Here is a 15420-nt window from a genome sequence, read left to right as displayed (position 1 = left end):
CTTCTGCTGTTGGTGGCCCCAGAACTGGAGGCAGCACTGCAGGTGGGGTCTCAGGAGAGTAGAACAGAGGGGCAGAATCCCCTCCCTTGACCTTTTGGCAACAATTTTCCTGCAGGGGGGAGTATTATAGAATCATAGAATCATAGAATCATAGAATGGTTAGGATTGGAAGGGACCTTAAAGATCATCTAGGAGAATTAATAGATCAAAAATAAAACCAGAAGAACACCAATATCCAAGAAAACATGATTTTGTTTTAATCCTAACTTCCGAAAACTTCAAGATATGTTTAATGAGAAATTTATGTGCCTGTGAAACCTGTATAGATTTCAGCATATTCTTCAATTTAAGTGTGTAGTTTACTGAACAAGTCAACTTCTGCTGAATCTTTACTTAAAATACTCTCTCAGAAAACTAGACCTCAGCTTTGAATTCATTAGTAATAGTAATTTAGGTTATTCTAATAGAATAAATGGAGGCACAATGTGCATGCAAGAGAATATTATTCTTATTCTATTCTTAATTGCTATTAGCCTGTTCTTACAAAAAAGATCATTTATTAGTGTAGGCCTGGATCAAAGAATGGGCTTAATAATTAAATTTTTCTCTGTTTTTCATGTTAAGTGTTTTAGGTCTCACTGCCTTTTTGGGACATTGTCTTCTTGCATGAAACATCTGTTTTGTGCACAACAGAGTTTTGCTTTCTCATTGAATCCTTGAGATACTGTATAAGTACGTTGGTGTACATGACAACCTGATAGCCTTTTTCCTGAAATTCCCATTTGCTTTCCCTATCTTCTTCTTCTTCCTTGTTCCATGTAGTGGACTGCATGGATCCTACCTGCTCGGGACGAGGCGTGTGCGTGCGAGGAGAGTGTCACTGTTCTGTTGGCTGGGGAGGAACAAATTGTGAAACCCCAAGAGCTACTTGTCTGGATCAATGCTCTGGTCATGGAACTTTCCTCCCGGACACTGGACTCTGCAGCTGCGATCCCAACTGGACGGGACATGATTGCTCAATCGGTAACGTCAACGGTGACTTACTGTTGTTTTTTATTGTATTGAAACTTTGTAAAATATTCAGATTTAGATCTACAAAAAGAGTGCTACAAATGTGTTCTTGTAAAGGACATGTAGGGCATGACTGGAAGCAGAAATGCCGTAGCTCAACCACATAAATAATTCTGCTTCCATTGCTGAGCACAGAGTAATGTAATAAATAACCCCATTAAAGCCACCAACGCTTGCTATTGTTCATTATATTGCTATGAATATAATTGATGGTCTACATATAACTGCTTGTTCTGGTGTTAGTTCTTGATGAATCCCAGTAGCCACCAAAGGGTCTGTTTTGATTTTTGGGAGATGACTAAATATTCTTTAGGTGGCTGTAAACAAGAAAGAAGAGGTGGCAATCCTTCAGGTCTCATTTCCCTTCTGAATTTAAAGGCTGTGCTTTTCTAGGCTCAGCTAAAGGAGGATGAGTGTCACATGGGGCTTGCATTAAAAGACTGTAAGCACTGTCCTCTATCAAGTAAAAAATATGTTAACTGAGTAGAAGTATTTAATAGTACAAGCACCTACCAAAGAAGACAGATTTTTATGGGCAGTTTTGTGTAGAGGTCTGGGACTGTGACCTTCCTCCATTCCGCAGCTGAATGGGCATCTTGCTCAAAATCTGCATCAGATGTCTGAAATGAAAGCTAAAGAAAAGTTGTTCAAGGGCCTTTTCTTCCAAGTGCAGTTAGATTTTAGATGCCACACTGAATCACAGAATGGTTTGGGTTGGAAGGGACGTTAAAGCCCATCCAGTTCCAACCCCCCTGCCATCAGCAGGGACACCTTCCACTAGACCAGGTTGCTCAAAGCCTCATCCAACCTGGCCTTCAACACTTCCAGGGAGGAGCAGCCACAGCTTCTCTGGGCAACCTGTTCCAGTGTCTGAACAACCTCACAGTGAAGAATTTCTTCCTAATATCTAATCTAAACCTGCCCTCTTCCAGTTTAAAGCCATTACCCCTTGCTCTATCACTACCTGCCTTTGTAAAAAGTTCCTCCCCAGCTTTCTTGTAGGCCTCCAAGATGTACTATAGAAATGCTATAGTACATTAAATAGTCAGAACCTATGGAACATTCATCTTTTGGCTTTTTTGCTGTATATTGTGCTCACAAATAAGAAACCACAGCAAAACCAGCTTCTTTACCTTACACAGCTGGGCTGGAACTAGGCCAAAAATCCAGGGCAGCTCAGTATAGGCAATGAAGTGAAATGAATTTTCAGCAAAGCGACAAAAAAAAACCCATTAGGAGAGTGGATACAGTAGAAAAAAAATATGTAAACAACATATTCACAGAGGAGTTACTATCATATGTAAAGAAAATCAGCTGAACAGCTTGCAAGTATTTTAACAGAGTAACTTCCAAGGATGGGGCAAACTGAATAAACTGCTACAAGGGATATAAAAAGAAAACCTTTTTCAACAGTCATCATTTAGGTTAGATGTTAGGAAGCTTGTCATGAGGTAAAATTAACTGGGCTGAAAAACAAGCAAAACAAGCAAAAGAGAAGGCCTAGTTGTCTGGGGCTAAACCTAGGTTGATCAAAACTTTTGCAGATGTGGGGAGGGAAGCTATCCTGCATGGATAGGAGGATAAATTTGGTGTTAGACTTTTCCTTTCCCCATATTAACATCTTCAATTTCATACTCAAGAGTTCATTTATAAATCCACTATAAAGGGAAAGGTAGTAGTGTATTTCTAGTGATTTTGTAGCATAGTTCATAATTGAGTCATTATTCTGAGTTTATATGGAGGTTTGGGGATTGCAGGGATGGATTTGGAAAAATGTTCATTTCTACATGCAAACAGAATTCACTTTCCCTTTTGTTAACCTGCAGGGTCATGTATAGATGATTTATAAGCTTTCCTTATACTGCTTTTATAAATCCATCTAGTGCAAACTTTCTTTGACAGTGTAAGGTTATTTGAGACAAACTTGAGCATCATTCCAAGACCTTTTTCCTCACCGAGCTGATTGTAACATTCAGGTTATTGTGCCTCACAGCTAAAATCACAGCTAAGGTGATTTGTAAACTTCCATTTCTAACCTGGACCTTTCTACTGAATTGATAACTTGATTTGAAAGATACATTTACTCACAGGATGTGTGGTACCCTTCTTGCATGATTAAAATAGAGTGAGTAGGCATGTTAGTACACATAACAACACACTGCCCAAACCAGTGGGGTGGAAGTTCTGTAGAAGAGACTAAAGGGCCCAGATTTTTATTGTCCTATAAAACAGGAACAAACAGAGCAGCAGAATTATTAAATGAAAAAATTAAGTACTTGAATAAATCAACCTCAGCTCAGCGAAGCAGTTAGGACTGTGTTCAATCCCAGTGAAGTCTGTAGGACTGTGCCTCCATGGGCTAGTGCCAAGGACTGCCCCCTTAAACCATATTGAGAAGCAGACCCTGAGAACAGCATAATCATCTGGAAACACAGAATAAAAAATGAGGAGACATAGAAGGTTCTCCAGCTTTTAACATCTTGAAGTCAAAACTGATACCTATCTGAAATGTGCTATGCTGTATTCATTCAGGAGGTACCAGTCACTGTGGAAGCAGCTTGGCCTATGCAGAAAGACTAGACTATCTTTGAACCTTAGACTCAGTCTTTCAGCTAAGTAGGTAGATTTCACCTGCCTTTAGCAGGAATCTTAGAGGAACACAGATTGCTGGATAAAACCCTTAGTTTTTCACAAGATAATAATATTACAGTGATTTCTGTTTCCTGCTTATCTTTTTTTCATTCTGCTTAGCCCTGCATCTTCATAGACAAGCTGTGCAATTCAATTTCTTGTGACTTCTGCTTGGCACTGCATTGTAAGAAGAAGTAATGATATGGGTTGGTTTTTAGATTGTTTGGTTTTTGTTTTGCTTTATGTGTGTGCCCACTGGCAGTATATCCCGAGACAGGGCTGCTGCTATACTACCTCATATTTTTCACTCTGGAAAAATGCTTCTTAAACATGCATTAGCGTTTCATAGAAGGGATAGTTTCTTAGGATCTCCTTTCCTTCAGCATGTGTTTCCTTTTTAGTAATTTCCCAAATACAGAAGAAAGTCTTTTAGTGAAAGTTGCAGAGATAAGCCCAGAGATAACCTGCACTGATCAGCAAACGGGGCATTTTGATTTCTCCGTGGGAGAATTAAATCTCTTTCCTTTTGCATCTTAGTACTGTTGCACAAACAAGTACAAGAAGGTCCTTTATAACCCAGTTCAGCTGAGAAGTCCACAGCAATGCTTAGTACAAGAAAGATCATTAAGGAACTGCTCATCCTAACCCCTCTTCTCCAGGATCTGCTCTCCCGGATCCTCTGTATCCCAGGTTTTTGGTGTGCTGTCTCCCTTCACCTCTTAATGAGCCCTAGCAAAGGACTTCATTCTCCAAGCATGGCAACTAATGAAGCCATTATAGGGCAGCTCTCTTAACTGCTTATTGTCCAAGTATAGTGGGAAGAAAGAAATGGCCTGTGCTGTGTGATAGTTTAACTTGGCTGGCAGCCAAACAAGACACAGTCACTCGCAGTGCCCCCCACCCCTTTCCCCCCCACCCAGGAAATCAGGGAGAGAATTGGAGGGGTAAAGGTCAGGAGACTTGTAGGTTGAGATAAGAACAATTTAATCATTAGAGTAAAATAATAATAATAATAATAATAACAACAACAACTATATATATATGAGTGATGCAGAGTACTATTGCTCACCACCCACTGATAACAGTCCTGGAAAGGTGAGCCCAAGTGATTCCAGAGAGAATCCCCCCAGTTCCAGTCAGCCCTCGTTAATATACTAAACGTGACAGGATATGATCTGGAATATCTCATTGGCACATCCAACTGTCAGTTCTGGGTTTTACTGACTACTACACTTTTCTTCTCCACTCCCCCTTCCAGTCCCCTCTTTTTGTAAACTGCCCAAGCACAGTGTCCTTGCAGTTGTCAACATTAATCTCATAACAATCCCTACTGAAACCAAAACACAGTGCTTGCTAGCTACTAAGAGGAAAATTAACCCAATCCTAGCAAAAATCAGGACAGCTGCAACGTGAAGCAGAACTTAATATGTGATAGAGTCTCACTCTTGACCTATTTAAACTGGACCAAGTATTTTCTGGCTAATCAAGAGGCCACCAAACATGTACCATAAGACATATTTGCTGAGTGCAGTGAAATGAGTAGGTGAGTCATGTTATCTGCATTTGGGGAACGCACATTTCCCAGAGGGATCTCACTAATGCATCAATACAATCACAGGCCCATCAAAACTGTATTATTTTTGGATGCAAAATCATTCTTAAAGGAACTAAGTTATCTGATGTTGTCCTTCACTCTCCTCAAATTTAAATCAGTGTTTTTCACACTGTTCTCTGACATCTTGACATCCATGATATTCACAAGAATCATTGGCAAGTTGATGATACAAAACAGCAATAGAAATTATGTTCCCTGTGTAATAAGTGTGCTGACTTTTTCTGGGCAGTTGATAGTGGTTGTACATTGACCTGCATACAGATAAGGATCCCTTCTCAATCACTCATTCATAATGACTCACTTTGTGCACGGTTGACATCCAGTGCAATACTTCAGACCTTTAAATGTACACTGGAGAAGAGCAGTAACAAAAATAGTATTTTGTATATGGTGGTCCTAAATTGGCAGTGGAGATATAAAATCATGGGCTGTACATTGAGTGATAAGAGCTGGGAACTGGAAGCTGGGACTCAGTGAAAAAGTTAGAAATTATTATGATTTTCTTCACATTTTGAAAAGGCTAAGAGAACATCTTTACAGTGAGGATGATGGAGCACTGGAACAGGCTGCCCAGGGAGGTTGTGGAGTCTCCTTCTCTGGAGACATTCAAAACCCACCTGGACACCTTTCTATGTGATCTAATTTGGGTTCCTGCTCTGGCAGGGGGATTGGACTAGATGATCTTTCGAGGTCCCTTCCAATCCCCAACATTCTGTGATTCTGTGTGATTCTGTGAACATGCCTGGCCAGAGACTGAGGCTGAGCTTGCATGACCATATCTCATGAAATCTAGTAGTTTGGTCTTATTCATAGCTTCTTTCACCACTTCTGCTGCTAACAGTGTTTTCTAAGGATATGTCATTTGACTTTATGACTGCCCTTTCCCATCTCTGTGACAGGGAGGAAATACTGGTTCCCAGTAACTTGTTGCCAAACTTTGTTACTAAGGTCTATGATCACAAAGATATTTAGACATTTATGATTTACCTTAAACAAATGCAGATGATCTAACTTTACTACGGTGTTGCAGAGAACCTCTCCTCAACTGCTAGGACATCCCACTGTCAGGAGCTGTCTATTGAAAAGCTACCTTAAGTTCCTAAATTTCTCCTGTGGCACGTACTGCAAGTGTCTCCTCACTCTGAGAAAGCGTTGGATGTGCTCTCTCACTTTTTGGGAGAGTATTCCAACTTCAAGGTCAATGCAGATGCTACAAGCAGCCATCTCTAAGAAAAGAATGAACTGACTGGGCTGATCCAAAGGGATGCCAAAGTTGAGGACAGGAGTTTAATGCCCTGAACCTTAATGACAGTTAGGCATTATTCTACAGCACAGAGTGCCTGTTGTTTGGGACATGAACACTATTTCAGACCATCCATCTCCTCAGCATTTCCAACACTGCAGCACTCATCCTGGCCACACTTACTCTGACTAGAAATATTATAAATGTCTCCAGTGGGCAGAAAAAATATATAGTTTTGGATTCATGCCTAGTTCCATGCCATCCCTTCCTGCTTTTGGACTTTCCATTACATTACCAGTTTAGTGGAATAGTTGTCCTAGAGAAGAGAAACCTCTGCAGAGGGCTGTTCAGATTTTAGTTAAGTGGAAGTCATTGAAACAAAGCTTAATTGATTTTTCATCGATTCGGCTGCCTTCTTCTTTGAGTGCTTCATGTTACTTGTGAGCAGTTTGGGTTTCAGCTTTTGAGAAATTCTCAGTTCTGCCGAGTAACTGCAGAAGACTCAGCAGGCATCATGATCACAGGGTGTCCCACAGGAGAGAGATGATTACAGAACTGTGGTATTTACTATAAAAAATAGGAAACTCCCTCTTAGCCTGTGTGATTTGTTAAAAACAGCTTAGCAGGGGCTTCAAACTGCCGTCTAGTGATCACGACACCTGCAGGTAAGCCTAGATAAACCCGGCCTCCAAGTACAGTGAGGAAATAGTGTGGATATCCATAGGGCTGGCAGAAGAGCAGGCATTTACCCACCAGTTGTAAAACAATCCTCCATGGCTTTACTGCTTTTCACAGAATCCCAGAATTGCCTCGATTGGAAAAGACCTTTAAGATCATCGAGTCCAATCATTAACCCAACACTGACAAGTCCCCAACTAACCCATGTCCCTCAGCACTATGTCTACACGACTCTTCAATCCCTCCAGGGATGGGGACTCCACCACTACCCTGGGCAACCCCTTCCAATGCCTTAGAACCCTTTCAGCAAAGAAATTCTTCCTCACATCCAATCTCAACTGCCCTTGGTGCAACTTGAGGCCATTTCCTCTTGTTCTGTCACTTGTTCCTTGGTTGAATAGACTCACCCCCACCTCTCTCCACCCTCCTTTCAGGGACTTGGACAGAGCAAGAAGGTCTCCCCTCAGCCTCCTTTTCTCCAGGCTCAACACCCCCAGTTCCCTCAGCCGTGAACTCAGCACACTTGTGCTCCAGACCCTTCCCCAGCTCCGTTGCCCTTCTCTGGACACGCTCCAGCACCTCCATGTCCTTCTTGGAATGAGGAGCCCAAAACTGAACACAATACTCGAGGTGCAAAGAAGTAGGTAGGCTGAGAAGCTACATTTAAAATAAAACTGGCATGGTGTGTGTATCCATGCCTCTGATTGCAGAGAAGCCACATTCTTATAAATTATTGCACAGCACATTGAAGTCAATGTTTACTTTTCAGGAGTTTGGGTCAATTCAAGTCCGTTCACAAACAATGATTAGATGTAAGATTCTGTATCAGCTGGTGGTAATGACTGAATTTTTTAGTACCAATTTAGTTGTATAAATTAACAATGGTGAAAACCTTTCAGATAGCACCCAACAGAGTTCCCCAGCACAAAGTTGTACAGTTCACTGAAATAGGCATATTTTCTGTATTCCAATTAGTAGATAAGGAGACCAAGAAGAATGGACTTTTAAAGAGGAAAGCTAGAGCAAATGCACCATTACCTTCCAATGTCTTTTTTTATCAGGAATTGTGCAGGACATTACTGCACACACACACACACACAGATACAGACACACAGAAACACAGTTCTCATGTATTTTACCAGACAACGTCATATCCTATTGGCCAAAGCTCACCAGGATTGATGCAACATGTGTGGTAAAAATTTATTTCCTTGAACTTATTGGTGTTAACCTTACAAAACAAAATCTCCTGTAAATTCATGCTATGCCAAAGACCACCAAGATAAAAATCCAACCTTGGAAAATGTTCATATAATTCCTCCTTTAAACCATAATTTTCTTCATTAAGGGGTAAAGGTCTCTATAAAAGACGGATATTACATCCACTGTCACGTGGTACAGACTAGGGCCCCCTTTAATGCCTAAAAAATGGCTGATTTGTCTTTTTCTTAGCTTTAAAACATGTGGGGAAGAACAAGAGAACTAAATCCCAGGTTACAACACCTGAAATTGATAAACATCCATATATTTTAGATCTTAATGACTTAAGAAAAAGTCATTTGGCACAGCTATGTAATCAAATGCCACTTTAAATGATCTTCCTTCAGCTTGTAACTTATTCGTCTCACTAACCTTGCAGTGTAGTGAGAAACATTAGTCTGGGGCAATTGAAATGATGGGAGTACATGATCCTCAAAGCTAGGCTTCATAAGATACCATCAAAATCTGTTCTGGCTCAATATTAAAATTGCAAACTCACTCTTGAAGGCCTTAACTTGGTCTTTTAACAGTCATTGAAGGCCAGGAAATGTTTTGTACCAGCAGGGATTTCATTCTCAGCCTTGCAGAACCATAACATGCTCATTTGTGAACTTCTTATCTTCCCCATTTTATTTGCGTGGAGTGAAGTAAGTTTTGTCTCTGAGGGAATAAAGTATGTGCAGCCCAGAGCTGTTACACAAGGCCAGCACAAGCTCTGCCTGGCAGATATCTGCTTTGTGAATTGTGAAGGAATAAGTGAATCCAGAGAATCAACAGTGTTAACAAGAGCTATCATAGTATAAAACATAAAGTTTTTGAAGTAGTTGGGGTTGTGAGTGCAGATTTTAGCCTACTCATTCCCAAGATGAACTTATCCTTTAAAGTCTTCGAAGCTTTCTATTAAAGATGCAATAAAAGACTAAAACCAGCCAAAACATTTGAAATAAAAGTATTCAGGAAGGCTTTCATATGAATTCTTGTTACTCCCTTTCCCTTTGGTTTTTGAAAATGTGTATAATGAGACCCTGGTGTGATAGAAAAAAAGGTAGTTGTTGAGATTGGCTGCGGTTATTTTTGTGGGGAGTCCAATTCTTCAAAAGTCCAAATATCTTGTGGTCATCAGATGAAAAGAACATACTAAAGGGAGGGAGAAAACTCCCAATAAAAGAGAAAATGCAACTTATTCTTCAAATATAGATTCCTACTTACAATCTGATAGTTGAGAAATTGTCTTAGCACATTTCCCTGGCCAGCCAGAGATCCATCAAACTTCTGACAGCTCTGGGATGTGTTTAGGTTCTTACTTTTAGCCATTTCTCTGTTTGCAGCAGTCACATAATCACAGAATCGTAGGGGTTGGAAGGGACCTCTGGAGATCATCTAGTCCAACCCCCCTGCCAAAGCAGGTTCCCTACAACAGGTTGTACAGGAAAGCATCCAGGTGGGTTTTGAACATCTCCAGAGAAGGAGACTCCACAACCTCTCTGGGCAGCCTGTCCCAGGGCTCTGGCACCCTTACAGTAAAGAAGTCAATCTTGACCAAAGGAGATATTGAAGGACCTGAAAACTTGTGTTCTAGCTGTCATTTCAAATTTGGCCAAAACCAGTGGAAATGGTGATATCATCAGTCTAGATCTGACCATTAGATCACAAAACATTTGATCTGATTAAGTCATGTCTCGAGCTGAGAATAATGTGCGTCCAGTGGTGTAACAAGCAATCCCTGGTCTTCACTGACCTTAGGCATACCGTGATGAGTAAAGCTTCTTTCTCTCACATCAGCTGTACCAGCGTCAGTGCAAATTTACAGACTTCCTCAAAGGGCAATGGACAGACCATTCCATTCCCTATTTGTTTTCTACAACAATTAGGGCTAATTCCCAGCATGCCAATTTTAGGTCAGCATTCTTCTCTATCTCCCAATATGACCTCAGCAGTCACACCATGAGCTCAAAAGTTCTTTTTGTTTGGATCAATTATGCTTTGTGTGGTGGACTTTTCTGATTAAAAAGAGCAGTGATGCACTAGACTCTGTGGCATTGGCTGATTTGAAGAAGAGATGTTTCACAGCACCACAACAAGCTGTTAAATTCCATGATTAAAACAGGCTACTGTTAAAAGAGCATGTTTTGAGGGTGGCTAAGCAATTAGCATATTTGCTTGCATCACAGAAAACTTATGAGTCTCAGATGACCAGATTTTGGCTTATTCTCTGACTTTGCTTTTGAAAGGAGGAGCCTTTGAGTCCTTACAGTTTCTTGATTTACATCATGCCAACATGGGGGCTGGTCATCATTTAGCCCCTTCTCTACAATAGAATATCTGTCATGAAGTTGCTGCTTTTTTAAACAATATTAAGTCACTTCTTTGACACAGTAAGCTTAATTCAGCTCACTGAGGACAAAACTACTGTCCTGCAGGTGTGATGTGAACTGGTTCTTCAAGTTCTTTTGGAGATAAAAACCAGTTGATCAAGCCAGCTGAGAATGTGAAATGTTATAGTCACTGCATGGAATAGGTCATGCTCGTAACACCATAGGAATCTATCCTGGTTTTTACTAGGATAGGGTTAATTTTCTTCTTAGTAGCTGGAAAGTGCTGTGTTTTGGTTTCAGTAGGGATTGTTATGAGAACAGTGTTGATAACTACAAGGACACTGAGCTTGGGCAGTTTCCAAGAAGAGAGGACTGGAAGAGGGAGTGGAGAAAAGTGTAGTAGTCAGTAAAACCCAGAGCTGACAGTTGGATGTGCCAATAAGATATTCCAGATCATATCCTGTCATGTTCAGTATATTAACTGGGGCTGACCAGAAAGGGGGGGTTCTCTCAGGAATCGCTCAGGCTCTCGCTTTTCTGGGATTGTGATTTTGGTTTCAGGTTCCTTTTCACTCCTCTGGGATCATTATCAGCAGGTGGTGAGCAATTGTACTGTACATCACTCATTGATATATATAGTTGTTATCATTATTATTATTACTATTTTAATTTTATTTTACTCTGATGATTACATTGTTCTTATCTCAACCTAGAAGTCTCCTGACCTTTACCCCTCCAATTGTCTCCCTGATTCCCTGGGTGGGGGGAGGAAGAAGGCAGGGGGCTGTGAGTGGCTGTGTCTTGTTTGGCTGCCAGCCAAGTTAAACTATCACAGAAACACTGTATATTTCTGCAGGCTTAGAATTCTCTGTGGCAGTTGTGTGTCTTTTGAACTGAAGGTACATGATGTTCCATAAATTTGGCCAGTCAGTTTGTAACCAACTCACAGAAGACCACATAGACATCCTCTTTGTGAGTTTAGACCTCTGCTTCTGGCGATTCCCTCTTTTAACCAAAATCCTACTGGAGTATCAGCAAGGTGGATACTTGAGTGTAGTCAGGCTCTGCCTATGATCTGCCTTCATTAGGCTGGATCAAGACTGTCCTCTCATACCTCACGCATTTGGCTCAGCAAGGATGGTTGTAGGTTCCATGTCATGGCTTCTTCACTTGCATTCAGTCAATCCCATGCTGTTGGTGGTGGATAGCTCCTGCCACTGTGACCTTACGCTCCAACCCAACTGGAGCTCATCATGATCAGAGTTTCTGCAAATGTTTATTGGATGATTTCAGCTTCATCAAATCATGTTTATCTTGATTTAGAATGCCTGAGATTAAATAATAGGGAAAATAATCTAGGAGTCAGTAAAATAGAATAAAATAAAAAAATGAGCAAGCAAAATAACATAAGACCAGTGATAGTCATGGAGTGGATCAGTGTCTATTGAAGGCCAGAAATCCATGATTTAATAAGCTGTCTGAAGTGGATGCACTGGATTTAGTGTAGCCTCTCTGCCCCCTTCCATGTTGCAGAGTGTTCATACTCTAAAAACTATCATCACAATTTGAACTAATGAGCACCTTTCTAGTGAGCTTGACAGATGAAAGTTTGAAAGGGCTTTGGAGAGAGCTTTGCTTCCTTTCTGTAAAGGTGATCCTTTCAGAGCAGTGTCGAGGCATATGGACAGCACAGCAGACACAAAGCTTTTGGAGCAGCTGCTGCTGCATCTCATTTGTGTGGATAGACAAGACTATCAGCCCAGCACGTTTCATACGTGTTCTCTGTGTCCTTTTGAAAGGGATTAATAACAATAAAATTTCTAAATTCCTTGGAGAAATGTTGTCTGAAGAAAAAGGAAAAAAAGGGCCACAAAAATGATCAGAGGGATGGAACACCTGTCCTATAAGGAAAGGCTGAGACAGTTGGGCTTGTTCAGCCTGGAAAAGAGAAGACTCCAGGGAGATCTTATTGCACCTTTTCAGTACTTAAAGGGGGCCTGTGAGAAAGATGAGGACAGACTTTTTAGCAGGGCCTGTAGTGATAGGACAAGGGGTGATGGTTCTAAACTAAAAGAGGGGAGATTCAGACTAGATAGAAGGAAGAAATTTTTTACACTGAGGGTGGTGAAACACTGGCCAAGGTGGCCAGAGAGGTGGTAGATGCCACATCCCTGGAAACTTTCAAAGTGAAGTTGGTCGGGTCTCTGAGCAACCTGATCTGGTTGAAGATGTCCCTGCTCACTGCAGGGGGGTTGGACTGGATGATCTTTAAAGGTCCCTTCCAACCCAAACCATCCTATGATTCTATGACTGTGATTCTATGCTTCTGTGATTCCATGATTCTATGAAACCACGTTGGGACTGTCTGCATAGTGGTGCCAAACTCTGAATAAGGGAATCCCAAGCAAATCCAGGTTGTGATTACTGCAGCACTCACATTTGTAAATGCTCTGTTGAATTTGTTTTAGACAAAACCCAACAGTACAGAATTGGAAAAGAAATTAGTTCTTTTTAATGACTGTAAGCACGAGCAAAAGGCTTTTCTGCTGTCAAATTATCTCCTTCTTATGCACACATAAAGGAAATTAAAATTAGTCCAGAGAAGAATCCTTGTTAAGAACTTCATTTAATACATTAGGAATTGTTTCTTCTTTGGGAAGCTTTAACTCACATCCCAGAAAGCACAGACATCCAATTAAGCATCAAAGAGAAAACCATAATCCTGCACTTTGGGATATTTATTTTTATTCAACAAATCTCAGCTCCAAGACTGAAGTCCATCAATACCTGGCATTTCATGTCTTGCTATTCAACAGCAAGAGACAGTTTAAAATAAAGTTCAGAATAATAAATAAAGGGAAGATTGACACAAGCACAGAAGTAAATCACAGCAGTAGAGGAGATGCTTTGGACACAATGTGATGGTCAGTCCCTAGCATTTAAGACAAGGATAAAAGTAGGGTATAAATATTGTAGAAACTAGAGGCTGATAAAAGGCAGCAGAATAGTTTAATGGAATTTCATTTGACAGAGTTATAGCTTTTCAGATAAGAGCTGGAAAACCTTTATGCAAATATGAAGCAAGCTGAAATTGCACTTAAAAGAGAGATTTTTTTTAACAGACATCCCAACTGTCACACTGTACATTGTGCAGCTGCACAGATTAGGTAAGAACTTTCACCCATTAGCACAGGGATTGCTGATGACTACTCCTGTTCTTACTGTCTCTAAAAAGAACTCTGGAGAGTCCCAACATGCTGGGTGCTGTGTGTTTATAGAGTAAGAGGCTCAGTCTCAGAGGATAAGAATAGAATCACAGAATCACAGATTGTTGTGAGCTGGAAGAGACCCACAAGGATCACTGAGTCCAACTCCTGTCCCTGCACAGGACAATCCCAACATTCCCACCATGTCCCTGAGGGCACGTTGTCCAACTGCTTCTGGAATATTGTCAAACTTGGTGCCATGAGCACCTCCCTGGGGAGCCTGTGCCAGTGCTCCACCACCCTCTGCCTCAAGAACCTTTTCCTCATGGCCAACCTCACCCTCCGCTGGCACATCTTCCTGCCATGTCCTCTGCTCCTGGCATTCGTTGGTGGCCAGAGAGAAGAGATCAGCGCCTGCCCCTCCTCTTCCCCTTCGGAGGAAGTTCCAGACCATGATGAGATTTCCTCTCAGTCTCCTCTTCTCCAGGCTGAACAAACCAGGTGACTCTCTTCATATAGCTTCCCCTCTAAACCCTTCCCCAATTTTGTGTCCCTCCTCTGGACACTCTCCAGGAGCTTCAGATCCTTTTTCTCCTGTGTTGCCCAAACTGCCCCCAGTGCTGGAGGTGAGGCTGCCCCAGTGCAGAGCAGAGCGGAACGATCCCCTCCCTGGCCCCGCTCACAGTGCAGTGCTGGGTGCCCCCAGGACACGGGTGTCCCTTTTGGCTGCCAGGGGACACTGTTGGCTCATGTTCAACTTGCCATCAACCAGAACCCCTAGGTCCCTCTCCACAGGGGTGCTCTCCAGTTGAAGTGTATTACTATACCAAACTGATTCGTTACTCATTTTAGAGATGGAAAGTGGGTTCCAGGGCAGTTATGGGACAGATCTTCGAGATCTGTTCAACACTAGGTGAGCAGCTACTCTGTGGACCCCTCATCTCCAAGTTAGGTAGCTCAGAGTTGTATATTTTCCTGATTTGAATCTCCAGAGAGAGATGAGACCTAGAAGAGGATTTGCAGAAACCTTTCAGTTAAAGACAAAGCTGCTTATGCCTGCAAAGAACTAAATACCAGAAGGAAAATGGGGAAAAGGGCTGAAGTGAAGTTAATCTTTTGTGTCTAGCTGAGGGCCAGAGATGGGGGCTTTCTTTTATTAGGGATTTTCAGCAACCCTTCTCCTAGAGATAGACAGCTAAGCCAGCTCAACTGCTTAAAGTAAAAACTCTCTCCTCTTCTGTCATGCACATGTTTTATACCTTCTGTGTGCATATCAAGTCTTTTCTGCAAGTGCAGAGTTGTTCCTTCTCCACATTTATTGAAGACCTGTACTCAGTCCTCCTTCTGCAGAACCTGGCAAGAATCAGGATTTAGGCCAACGGAGGTGTCCTGGTTAGGGTC

The 15420-nt window shown here is 41.6% G+C and overlaps 1 protein-coding gene across 1 annotated transcript in view; it reads left to right on the top strand.

Moving 5' to 3' along the window:
• The window catches only part of LOC104528532 (teneurin-4-like), a gene marked incomplete at its 3' end in the record, with an annotated part of 96236 nt that overhangs the window by 40045 nt on the left and 40771 nt on the right, over positions 1-15420 (top strand). The window contains exon 6 of the mRNA XM_010172569.2: positions 823-1023. Coding sequence (XP_010170871.2) covers positions 823-1023 — 201 coding nt within the window. The remainder of the gene's footprint in view (positions 1-822; positions 1024-15420) is intronic.

Source organism: Antrostomus carolinensis, unplaced genomic scaffold, assembly GCF_000700745.2.
Source record: "Antrostomus carolinensis isolate BGI_N321 unplaced genomic scaffold, ASM70074v2 scaffold5817, whole genome shotgun sequence".
Classification (NCBI taxonomy): domain Eukaryota; kingdom Metazoa; phylum Chordata; class Aves; order Caprimulgiformes; family Caprimulgidae; genus Antrostomus; species Antrostomus carolinensis.
The sequence above is the reverse complement of the archived record's forward strand: the minus strand, read 5'-3'. Positions and strand labels throughout refer to the sequence as shown.